The sequence below is a fragment of the Ammospiza nelsoni genome, chromosome Z (assembly GCF_027579445.1).
Source record: "Ammospiza nelsoni isolate bAmmNel1 chromosome Z, bAmmNel1.pri, whole genome shotgun sequence".
NCBI lineage: Eukaryota > Metazoa > Chordata > Aves > Passeriformes > Passerellidae > Ammospiza > Ammospiza nelsoni.
In genome coordinates, this window is record NC_080669.1 from 76,341,515 (window position 1) to 76,354,188 (window position 12,674).

General features: G+C 34.0%; 1 protein-coding gene across 7 annotated transcripts in view; it reads right to left on the reverse strand.

Annotated features, from left to right (window-relative positions):
- Positions 1–12,674, reverse strand: part of NIPBL (NIPBL cohesin loading factor) — a 147,764-nt gene that overhangs the window by 21,404 nt on the left and 113,686 nt on the right. For all 7 annotated transcript variants that reach the window (XM_059492651.1, XM_059492650.1, XM_059492654.1 and 4 more), the window contains 11 exons: positions 10,311–10,542; positions 9,483–9,634; positions 8,704–8,784; positions 7,523–7,623; positions 6,349–6,487; positions 6,077–6,159; positions 4,881–5,013; positions 3,830–3,973; positions 1,301–1,390; positions 839–1,053; positions 635–737 (listed from right to left, as the gene is read on the reverse strand). In XM_059492651.1, coding sequence (XP_059348634.1) covers positions 635–737; positions 839–1,053; positions 1,301–1,390; positions 3,830–3,973; positions 4,881–5,013; positions 6,077–6,159; positions 6,349–6,487; positions 7,523–7,623; positions 8,704–8,784; positions 9,483–9,634; positions 10,311–10,542 — 1,473 coding nt within the window. The remainder of the gene's footprint in view (positions 1–634; positions 738–838; positions 1,054–1,300; positions 1,391–3,829; positions 3,974–4,880; positions 5,014–6,076; positions 6,160–6,348; positions 6,488–7,522; positions 7,624–8,703; positions 8,785–9,482; positions 9,635–10,310; positions 10,543–12,674) is intronic.

The following is a 12,674-nucleotide window of genomic DNA, read 5'->3' on the forward strand; positions in this document are numbered from 1 at the left end:
CTCTAAAATTGGTTATAAGGTTCTTAAATTTAAATTCTACTTTTGTCATTCAGCTGTGGCTTTCGCCATGGCTCTTTTAACAGCAAAGTTGGACAAGGGCACTCTAAGAATGGCTCTGCATGGAGATCAATTTAAGTAGTGGAACCTAGTAGTACTGAATTTCAAACATGTCACTGTGCCAGTGTTAGTGCCCTTCTCCTAGAAAAAGCAAGAAACTACATTGGTCAAACAGCAGGTTCCAAAGTGACAGCAACAACTGGCAATCCGGCTTTTACTTTGAAATCAAATTAAGCTCAATTTCATTAGTTAATCTTACCAAATGAATAAGCATCTTACAGAAGCTGTGAAAATTATTTCAACACTTTGCAATGATCCTCTTACTGTGTGCATACAGCCATAACCATATATGAATAAATAAAATTATGTGTGCACATTATAACATACAAAACACATGCAGGAAAACAAAACCTAATCACTTTTGCCATCAACACAGAATATGAAAGCACACGGTGTTATCATGAGCTGTAAATACCTCTGCTTAACAATGGACAGATAATACCATAGAGCTGTGAAAGTGTTTGGAATCAGAATCCAACTGTGTCTCACTGTACTAAGACTTCCAGTCACAGTTTACCTGTGTCAAATAAATATCGAAGCTCTGGGCAAACGGCCTCATAGAGGCCAAGTAGCGAACAATCAAACATGCATCTTCATAGTCCACAGTATCAGAATTCATCCTGAAATAAATTCCATGTGTTAATCAGGATATGTTCACCAAAAAATTATTTAAATCATCAAATGCATGGCTAATAAAGAAGAAAGTGGTACAGAAGCATACTTTAATGTGCTGAACTGAGATGGAGCAGTTTTAATGATGCTGCGAAGAAACTTTTTGCGACTTTCTGCTCTATGCATGATTTGTCCTGTGGTCTCAACATCTTTTGCATGATGAGTTCCTTCAGATGAATCCTCATCCTTCTGAGATTTAATTGCTTTTTCTGTCTCCATAGTTGTATCACGGAACCACTGAGCTACATAAAACTTCCGAGAAAACTGGAGAAATAGAGCAGGATGAACAGAAAACAAAACAAACAGAGCCAGAAAAAGAAAATTAACAGATTTATAATGAAATTCAGGGAATCTAATGCATCAACATTATTTTGGAAAACACAATCAACAGTATATGTTAGGGTGACAATTTAACTGAAGCACTAATACATATAATAAAAAATAATTGTCTTCAGTACGTGCTACTGAAATGATTTATATACATTCCTGATGAAAGAAAGCTGAAATTTACCACTAATGATGCATCAATTTCTGTGTTCTCATCCAGATAATCTAGTAAAGCCTTCTGCAGCTGTTGAATTTCATCATCCCCTCCTGAAACCTGTTACAAGTAGAAAGATAAACAAGAATATTATATATATAAACAAGAATATTATAAACAAGAATATTGCACAGTCATAATTACCATCTGAAAATCTACATGTCCACATATAAAATACATTGAAGTCAGTTGCATGCATAATTGTACAGCATTACTAATTTTTTAACCAATTAGTTATAAAGCAGAAAAATATTAAGACCAGAATGAGACTGGTTTTAAAACAGACTGACTGAATTGGTTAGTTTTTTTTTTCTGTGATCTTGCACAAGGACCCTCCATCACAGAAAAATAAAAGAGGGCGAAAACCAAAAAACACCTTTATTTCCTCAATATTACACTGAAACACTGTGATCCTAGCAATTGCTGATGTTACAGAAGAAAAGAGTTGAAAGCATGCCTACAAGACATATAATACTGAATAGGTTTATATATACATATATATATATATATACATACATATATATATATATATATATATATAAAACCACCCTGATGTGCAAATTGTGAGTAGAAATTCTGGCCTTTGACAAACCTGAAATTCTGTAGATAACTGGCTTAGTATAAGGGGTGCTTAATAATTAACTGCCTAACTCCTGTTGAACAAATAAAAATCCCAGAAAAAACAAAAAGAAACTGTGAATCCTTTAAAAAATAATATTCAATAATCAAAATGAAAGTAGAAGAATAATTTTTGGCTTTAAATTCTCCAGTCAGAAAAAAAAATTTCTTCGTCAGCTATGAACCTTCTAACTTAAAACCATCTTCAGTTCTGTACTAACAGCATCAACTGAGAATCTTGACATGTATGCAGCATATAACATAGCTTGCAAACATCAGCAAGCAGAGAAAAGTAACATTAACAAGTCCAAAACATCTGTGTATCAAGAGATAAACTAATGAAAAGCATGCACAAGTGTTCAAATAAACTGGACAAACTATTTCTAAAAAAAAAATTATGTTTGAAAATGTCAAAGAGAATAGATTTTCCTCTAAAACTTATTCCTATGAATCATGGGTCCAAACCACAGCAGGGAGCACTATATGCATTTAGCAATCATTGACTAATATTGTGGTAATGATATCAGAACGCAGAAGTAAATCTCCAACAGAAGTATTCAATTTAGCAGGGAAGAAAAATCTGTAGAGGTCTGAGTTGATTTCTGAATAATTAGATTATAATTTAAGTTTCTGACGACAACAGCAAATGGATTTTCTTATTTTCTTGCCATTTGATTGGAAAGGGAAGATCAGCTGTATTGTACACATTGTTCTTCTCTTACAAATTTATAAGTAACACAACAGTCTACTCTGATTGATGGCACTGTGCAGAACACACTTTCCACAATTATGGATGGTACTGTCTACCTGCAGACATAAGGGTCAGTGAAGGAGGAGGGGGCGGAAATGCTCCAGGCACTGGAACTGAGATTCCACCTGCAGCCCCTGGAGGAGCCACAGCAGAGCTGCTGGGTGCCTGAGAGGAGCCTGAGGGAGACCTGTGGGAAGAGGGCCCTGCTCCCAGGCTGGAGCAGCCTGTCCCCGAAGGACTGCACCCCACTGAAGAGTGACCCAGTGTTTGAGGGGTGCTGCTGCCCATGGGATGCACTCACACTGCAGTAATCTGCAGGGAGCTGCTGTCCATGAGATGGAGCCATGCTGGAGAAGTTCATGGAGAACTGAATCCCACAGGAGGGACCCCACGGTGCAGCAAGAGAAGCCCCAGGTGATGAACTGGTTTATATTGATAAACTCCCATTCCCTGTCTCCTTGCACTGTTGGGGAGGAGGTAGACAGAAGGAGGGAATAGAGTGCAAAGGCATTTCTAAGAGTTTGTTTTACTTCTCATTATCCTGATCTGATTTTGCTAATAATAAATTCACTTCACATCTCTAAATTGAGCCTGTTTTGGCTCTGCTGGTATTTGGTGAGTGATCTATCCTGGTCCTTATCCCAACCCATGGACCCTTCCTTACATTTTCTCTCCTCTGGGCAGCTGCAGAGAGGAGAACACCAAAACACCCCCAAAACCTCAAATTATGCCACGTAAAAACTAGCCCTGCAAGACTAATAGATTAACTCTCTAAAGTACATATTTGAGTGCCAGAAGCTCAGGTTCCTCTTTGCAATAGCAAATGCAGGTTCACGTGTATTTTTAAGGCCCCTTAAGATAGAATCCAACTGTTACTCCATTATGTCTTCAGTATCGTCACAAGAAAACTAACAACTATATTAATTAATTTATAGGAACACTACAGAAATGGTACCGTCAAGACATGAGTTAACAAATCTGATACCTATAAATTGTGTATATTTGATTCAGAAACCTAAACAGTGAATTAAGACTGATTCTCCGTAACGTCAATTTTTCAAGTATATTTACAAATGTCAAAGATTTGAACGGATAGATCTCCATCCAGCTGTCATGGATGTCTCACACACCTGTTTGAGGATTCTGGCTAAAGAGCCTTGATCCATTTTGCTAGTGACTGCATCTTTCCTCAGTCTTGCTGCTACAGTTCCAAGATAGTCAAGTGATGCAACTCTTAATGCCATTTCTGTGGATTTGTTACTGAACTGGTGAACCTAAGAAAAGCAGAATAGACATTTAAAAATAAATATTTATTTATGCCACAGAGATTCTTCTCACAAAAGATTGCTTTACCTTATTAAAATTTCCACCTACCTTCCATATTGCATAAAATTATATAATTTACTGTTACATCACACATACATTACTTTATATAAATATTTCTTTTTTATTGGGTGTCTCTTGCTCTACAAATATATCTGTCAGAGTTTTTTTAAATGCATTTTTTCATTACACACACTGGACAACTAGCACAGCGTATCTCCAACATCAGAGATTTTAAGCACCATAATGCTATCTCCTTATTATTCACACAAATATAAAGCTACATTTTACCAAGCACAAGACCATACAATACTTTTTCAAGAAGCAGCTCAAATTACTGTATTAATTAGATTACAATACTGAAGAGCAACACTCAAAAAACACACTAACAAACATTCCCATTCTGTAAATGTCATAAGCATTTGCTGTAGTTGTAAAAAACCAAATACTGAGTTGTTTTCTGCTTCTGCACTAAGGGAATAGTCCAGAGGAGATACTTAATACATATAATTACAGCTGTTAGGCTGACTTTACTACAAATAAATATATGCACTTATAAGATGCTATGAAATGACATTTTTTAATGTTGAAATGGTAATCAAATAGTGAAACTAGACTTCCAAGAGAAACTATACACACTATTTTTAACAAGTTCTATATGACTGATCCTCTAAACAAAATTCTATTATTTATGTATTGGATAGTAATGTTACACGCAAGGAAATCCTTATATGCTGCATGTGTGTCAACAATCAGAAAGCATTCCTACAGTAGTAGTGTTTATTTAGCAGAAACAAACAAGTCTTCTTCATTGTAATAAGAAATAAATTAATGTAGTTAAAAACAAGAATCCCTTACCAATAGCCTTCCTAGTAAACTAAGTAGCAACTCTGCAGCTGGCCATTCTGGTTTATTGACTGTTGAAAGAAGATCTTGAATAAAGTTCTCGAACAGTGGCCTGTAATCTTCCTCCCCTTGTTTACTGCCACACCTGTTAACAGGAAAATGCTTTTTGTAAGCAAATTTAACAGCCATATAAAGTTTTTTATTCTGATATAAACAGGAATAATTCTATGTTTAATCAGAAAAACCAGCTTTATGCAATTCCAAGAAAACAAATCTGAAATACCAGCAGAAAATTTGTTTTATTTGTTTGTACAGAAATTGCTTCAACAGTTATCCCTCCAAGTTGCACTGGAAATAAAGCATCTAATCCATGACAGCAGAATTTTGTTGCTAAGATTTTTATTTTTAGCTGTATTAAGTCTGTATTAACTTGGACAGACAAAGTAGGTAGAATTATAAAAATGAAGCTAGAGTAGGATATTTAAGAGTTGGTGTGCTTATATTCTTTAAGCTTGGTTTCATTTATCTCATAGTGAAGCACATCTCAGTATTATGCTTCACAAAGGTTACAATCAGAATGCTAAAAGAACACTAGCCAAATAACCAACAAACCAAACCAACAATAAAAAGCCACCAAAAGTTAACATACCTGATACTTTTTGACTTCCATATATCATCCCTAAGTTTAACATCAGAGGCATGCAATTGCTAGATGGCTTATTAAATAGCTTTTCAGCTTTAGGTGAAAAAGTGTAATTAATTCAATACAAACCTAAAGACTTGTTCTTTGAAATCCTATAGTTAATTCAAGTACATTTTTCATTCCTTTTCAAGCTATTGACACTCTTAACTTTAGCTCAGTGGAAATAATTTCTGGATTTTTATATCTGATGACCAAATCAGCATGACTTCACCTCTTAAGTATTTGCTCAGCCTTCTCTTCCAGGCTTCAGGTATGTTAGAAACCCATAATAAAGGAATTCTACATGAACTGTGAGACAGCTTCTTAAATATATCAAGAACACTGCAGAATTTCTCTTCTGTAAACATTTTTGTCCAGGCAAGAGGCTCTCTTTGGCATTTATAAAGTTATATTATTATAAATAACTTTATGAATAGGCATTTATCACTGTTCAGTGGCCAGGTTTCAAAGTATTCATTTGGAGCTGGATTTATCAACATAATTAAGAATGCAACAGTATACTTACTTCTTAAGAAAAATAGAAAGGAAATTTTGTGCTGTCCTCATGGCTGTTTCATATGAGTTAGTAATAAGCACATCTTGATCCACCTAAAAATAACAAGACACATTTGTCTATTATCTCAGCATAGATCTATGATTTCCAGATCAGCATTTCTTATGCATCAGAAAATTACAATGCCTGATTACTAAAACACTGTAGTAATGTAGTATACCTATGAACACATATAAATAATTTTTGCACACATGCATGAAAAAAGGCTTTTCAAAATATCTTACTTTCTTGTTTGATTCCTCCTCCGAATTAGAATCCTTGTCTGCTGATGGTAAGTGCACCACACACTGAATAAGTTGCAGAACTAGTGCTGTTACCATCTGAATGTACATAGGCTCTCCATCAGTGTCACTGCTGTTTAACCTGTTAACAACAAAAGACAGTTTTAACACTAAAAGGACAAAAAGGACAAAACACAAGAAAAATTTTTGCTCCTAAGAAGCATCTTTCAAAAATTATTTGAAAGATAGATATTTCACTGCTAGAATTCCACATTCAAGACATTAATCTATTAATTTGCTTCTTTTTATGCAGTGTAACATTTAACCTAACAAAACCAGTAAGTATTGTTCTTGCACAGAAGAGGTGAACTGAAACAGCACACAGTTCACTGGCTGAAACGGCTACAGGAATATTTAATAAAACAAACATCTACTTGCTAAAATGCTTAATAATAAGCTCATTACATATAACATCATGTTTGCTCCAACACAACAAAACACAGCAAACTGTTGCTGTAATAATTTTTCTGCAGTATTTAATGTATGTGAAATGTATGTGACTTTCAGAAAAGAGGAAATAATGACCATGACTTAGAGTGACTTTTACAAGGGCTACACCTACAATAATCTGCAGCAGCATTGCATACTACAAACTTCAGCAGGCAACTATCTTAAGTTGATAAGAAGACCATGTTTCTCCCTGATGTAACCTCAAAAATAGTATGAGTTTACTGTCCATACACACACCAACACCATCTTATTGCTACACTTAACAACATCAAAAGGTGGTAAACCCTGATGTATGAGATGATATGGGTATGAAACTGATTCCCTTTGTGAAAAGAGAGCTCTGAGTGTATCCTCAAAGCAATTCAGTCAAAATTTTCCTACAAAGATTTAGCAATGATGAAATTATGTAACTCCATACAAACAGAATTAAAGAATTGACCCACAAAAAATAATCCTCAACACACACTAATATTACACCCATTCACGTTTTAAGTCAGAAAAATAATGTTTCAATTATGTTTGTAAATAGACACTAAAGTGATAGCATAAAATCAAGTAATTATTACAAGATATTTGTTGAACAATTTGTTTTGAAATCTCAACTTGCAAAAATTTACAAAATTATAAATGCTATAGTCTACAAGTTATTATTTACATCAGAAGTTACCTGAAGTTTCTCAAACTCCTCTTGCTAGTTGGTAGCCGTGCAAGTGAAGTGAAAATTTCTTCTAATATTAGCTGTCTGTGTTTTTCATACCGGGAGAACACCTATTTAATAGTTACACGATTATTAGACACTGATTTATTGTTACATAAAATATAGCTTTTTTAACATATTGTAAATAATTATATGACAGCATACACTTCACATGACTCTTCAATAAATTACAATACACCTTATTGTTAATGAGTTGCTTTCTCAATGCAAGTATTTCCTTAAAATATATATAAAAACTTTTCCAAATAGAGAATTTAAAAAAATCTTTATATAACAGAAATGTGTAACAGTTTCTATTGAAAATATTTTTGTCAATGATATAACACACTATCAAGGAAAGTCAAACAGTATAATACTAAGTATTTGGACTTAGTATTTATTTCTCTAAGTACAAAGAAGAACTCTGTTGTAACACACTTTACATGAACACATACTCTGTTGCAGAGTACATTTGAGAAAACAGTTTTACTTCATATGCCAGGCTTTAATGTTAATGCCTGATATGATATGTTCTTTCAATTTTCAGAATCAGAACTGTTGATTTTGCCTCCCTTTTTGTTTGGGCAGAATACCAAAGTATATTCTTACAATGATTAAAATCTCCCACTTGAACAAGGACATTTGTGTTCCACTACATTTTTCCTGAAATAATATTTTACCTATGCTGAGACTTTTTTTAGATAGTCACGTGTTCTGAGAAAAATAATTTGTTCTATTATATAGAAATACCATACTAGTTCTATGACTTATTGCACAAGTTCAAATCGGAACACAGGAAATAATGGAAACCACACAGTTAGGATTAAAGTTTTTTTAAAAAAGACATTTCTTAAAATAAAAAAGGGACAGGTAAGAGGAAGGAGTTTGTGTTTACACTTTAACTGACAATCAAAATTAAGAAGCCTCTTGCTTGAAGTAGGCAATTTCTTTCTATACAGTACTCTGCAAATAGGAGCAGCTCAGGTAGATACAACACTATTTCCATATTGATATCAAACTGTAAAACCATGCAAGAATAGCATTAATTCTACAGTCCAATTCTCTACCAGACACAAAATACAATCTACGTAAATGCCCTAAGAAATCTCAGCAGGACAGGCACAAGAACCCACAAATTAGAAAGTACTTACTGCAGTCACTAATTTGATGGCACATAACTGTAGCTCACTGACATTTTCTACAAAGAAAGGTGTTATTCCCATCGATGACACCTATCAATGGATAGAAGTTATTTTAAGTATATAGGACTAACAAACTGGTACTCAGGCAGTTTCACGAGTTGGTTATTTATTCAGCAAGTAAGGCATTTAACAATTACTTCATATTATTTCCAAATAAAGTTATTAAATTAAGGCACAGGTCTTATGAGGCGTGGCTGAGGGGGTATCAGGCTGTGTGGAGAAGAGGAGGCTCCACGGCAGACCTTATAGTCCTCTACAACACCCTGAAAGGAGTGCGTAGCCAGGTGAGGCTGGTGTGTTCTCCCAGCTAACAAGGGACAAGACAAAGGAAAGGGGCCATGAGTTGTGCCAGGGATGGTATAGATTGGATTTTAAGTGCCCATGGAAGCAGTTCAGCCAACATCCCCATAGATATTTGAAAGACATGTAGATAGAATATTCAAGGACATGGTTTTAGTGGTGCACTTGGCAGTTCAGACTTGATGTTCTTAAGGATCTTTTCCAGTGTAGATGATTCTACTCTATACCTCCAAACAAGCAGGTTAAACTTTTCTTAAATGCAAAAGAGAAGATGCAAATGACACACTACACAACAAACTAGCCACTCTGATGTTAAGAATTCAAGAGCTTGTACTCATTTCAAACTTCCCCGAGACAATTACACTTCACATTTACTTTAGGAAAAGCAAAGCTAACATTTTTGGATAGGAATTCTGAAAAAAACCTACCTGAAGAATAGTTGTATCAGTGAGAAGCTGTATCTCCAGCAACTCTGACAAGCTGCTGACAATGTCACAAACTTTGTTATACAACATCACTATAACTCTTTGCTTGTGGGTGGAACACTTGGCACGTTTTGCTTTTGAACTTAAAACACCACCTAGAAAATAAAACACATATTCATTAACAATTTCAGTGTTTCAAATACTGGAAAGATGATCTTCCTCACAAAATGCCCCCAAAACAACTGCATGATTACAGCTTTGCAAAAGCAGTTTAGAAAAACTACTCAGTAGCATCAGCTTAAAAGCAGGAATTTCACATGATAAATATTTTTCATAATTACTCTAAGTGCTGGACCTGTGATTTAAAAAAAGGATCTTGAAATTGGAGCCACGCACCTGTAGATGTGTCTATGAAAACAAATGGCTAGAAGCTAAATAGCTTTCCTTGAAACAAATCATTATATACATGGCTATACATGGCTAGTCGTATTACATATTACTATGAAATCACTTATTTCAACACATAATAACTACACATAAAAGTTGAACTTCAAACTTCTAAATACTTTAGCTACATTGACATTATTACAGTAAACCAAGGTGCTACATGACTAAGTTCTTCAGATGACACATTTCATTGATTTTTACTCTGTTTCCTCATTCTCAAGCTAACAGCGCATTAATTCAGGATATTGTATGGGATAAGAAAGGACTATTACTATAAAAGCTGCATACAAAAATTCTTATTTCAGAAAGTCATTTACATCATCATACAGTAGATGACTGACTTTTTATAGCTTTAAATATGGAAAGATTTCTTAGCATACTAACCACCATGAGGATCCACTCTATACACAGGATCATACTGAGGATACAGAGTGTTCTGCAAATGAAATTTTGTGTACTGAATAACTCTTTCTATTACATCCTCAATATATACAGCTTTAGGCATATTTGGTGATGTCATAATATTGATAGCAGTAAGACAAGCATCAGCAGATTTTGTCACTCTTTCCATAATAAGATCTCGCCATAATCTCTCCTCATCTTCAGTGTCATTATTCTGCAACAGGCAAGAAAAACAGGAGAGCATGAACAAGAAATCAAATTTTTATTCTGACCAAGTTAAAGAAAATAACATTACATTAATATGCTTACATAACATTCATGTATAAAATGTTGTATTTCTTTATGATACTAAAATAATTTATTTTTAAAATCAATATTTGTTTTTCAAGCAACAAGTTTATAATGTCTCTCTAAGCTACTTGTCTTCAAATTCCTATATTCTGTATTCTTCTGTTAAAACACAAAGAAGGTTTCTGTGTCTCATTGGGAAGCACTATGAGGGAAGACTGCTGCATACTCTATTTAAGACCAATGTACATTAAGCAAAATCTAATTCCTTCATCTGGTGTTTTCTTCAATAGTACCAGTTGCTGCTTTGATCCATTTGATTTCTGCCACTAGAGGGAATTCTTATACAAAAAGACTGTTGCAAGTCCATGAAATCTGTAAGTACACAACTTTTTCTGCTTCATGGACCAACATACCTACTATCAACCTCTTATCAAATATGTCCTTTTAGATTAGCTTAGGATACTGAGTCTCTCTATTACTATGTTTATATGAGGTACCAAAACAAACATAGATGAGGTTAAATATGAAAATCCAGCACTACTTAAATACTGTAATAACATTATTACAGCAAAGCTAGGTAGAATTTATCACAGCTTCTCTGGTACAGACAGAGCCTCCAGAGAAAAAGGGTCTTTACTACCTATATGATACCACATCTCAACACTGTTGGCGTTCCTTGTGAAGATCAGAGGTCGGTGAAACTGCAACAGCTTTTTGCCTTTGGGGTAAGAGAACTTGAACCAATAGAACAGTGCATTATATACATGATATAGATAATTAGAGAATCAACAAAAATTTGCAAATCAAGAGGTCGCTGAAAACTTCTCAGATACAATGGCTTTATGGAATTTGCTACATACACAAATGACACCTTAAGGGAAAAAAAAGTGTTTCCCCTAATTATCATGGAAAGGAAATGAATATTAAAGCATCCTCTGCCTGTGAAAAATACACTGACATGGAGGTAAGATATTTTCACTGCACTGGAGAAGTAGCAACCTTAAATCTTAGGAGAGACTTTCTTTGCTACAATTATTTGAATAATTTTTAATAGTTTTAAGAAAATCTAAAACTAGGGGGTTTTTTTGTTTTTTTTTTAAAGTTTCTTTTTTTTTTTTAATCCAAGTTTGCCTCTGAATTGCAAGCACTGGACAATTTAATTAACTTCTAAATAATTTTGAATTTTACTTCAAAAAACTAAAATAAAAATGTCACTTTAAAATCATTAACATAAAGACTTCATCACAATGCAGTAGACCAGGTAAACCAGTACTTCCTTTTTATGTATTTTTTGTATTGCCCAATACATTCAGAACCATATATTGAAGCTTTGAAACCCCTACAAACTATCTAGATAAAAGTATATAGGTACCAATAATGTGTCTGGTTTTCATCTGCAAGTTCAAATTCTTCCTTTCTGATATAAACTACTACTCTCTTATTTCTACAGATGAGGAGGTTTTTTCTTTAAAACTCAATTCTAATCTTGCTGCAATATTGCATTGAATAGAAAGTGTATAAATAAATGCATTAAATATGAAACATGGAACATCAGCCTCATAAAACCTCAAAATCTTTGAGCAGTTTTAGGTATAACTAGGAAAAAAAATCCATCCTAAAATACTAAACTTCCTATTAATTTTATTTATGTTGACATTGTCACTTTGTAGTGTAAGAACACTTAAATCTTAAACTTCCTCCTTAATGCTCAGGAGAAAGATAGACTCTATATGAAAACTCCAGTATCTCTTCCATTTTGTAAGGATGTTTTATGGACACATAACAAAGAAATGTCCAACAATGCAAATTACATCAGAATTACCATGAATATTTCAAGATGACTATGATATCTATAATTAAACAAAAGAAAATACAGTTGCTCCCAATACAGTTAGTTGCCACTGCTACAGTAAAACATAGTAATGACAACTATGAAAATGTAAGTGACAACTATGAAAAATCACAATTAATTGAATTTTGCATGAAGTATCAAAATTTGGCACATTTTTATCACAGACATTATATCAGCCCTTTCACACACACAGAGTATTTGAA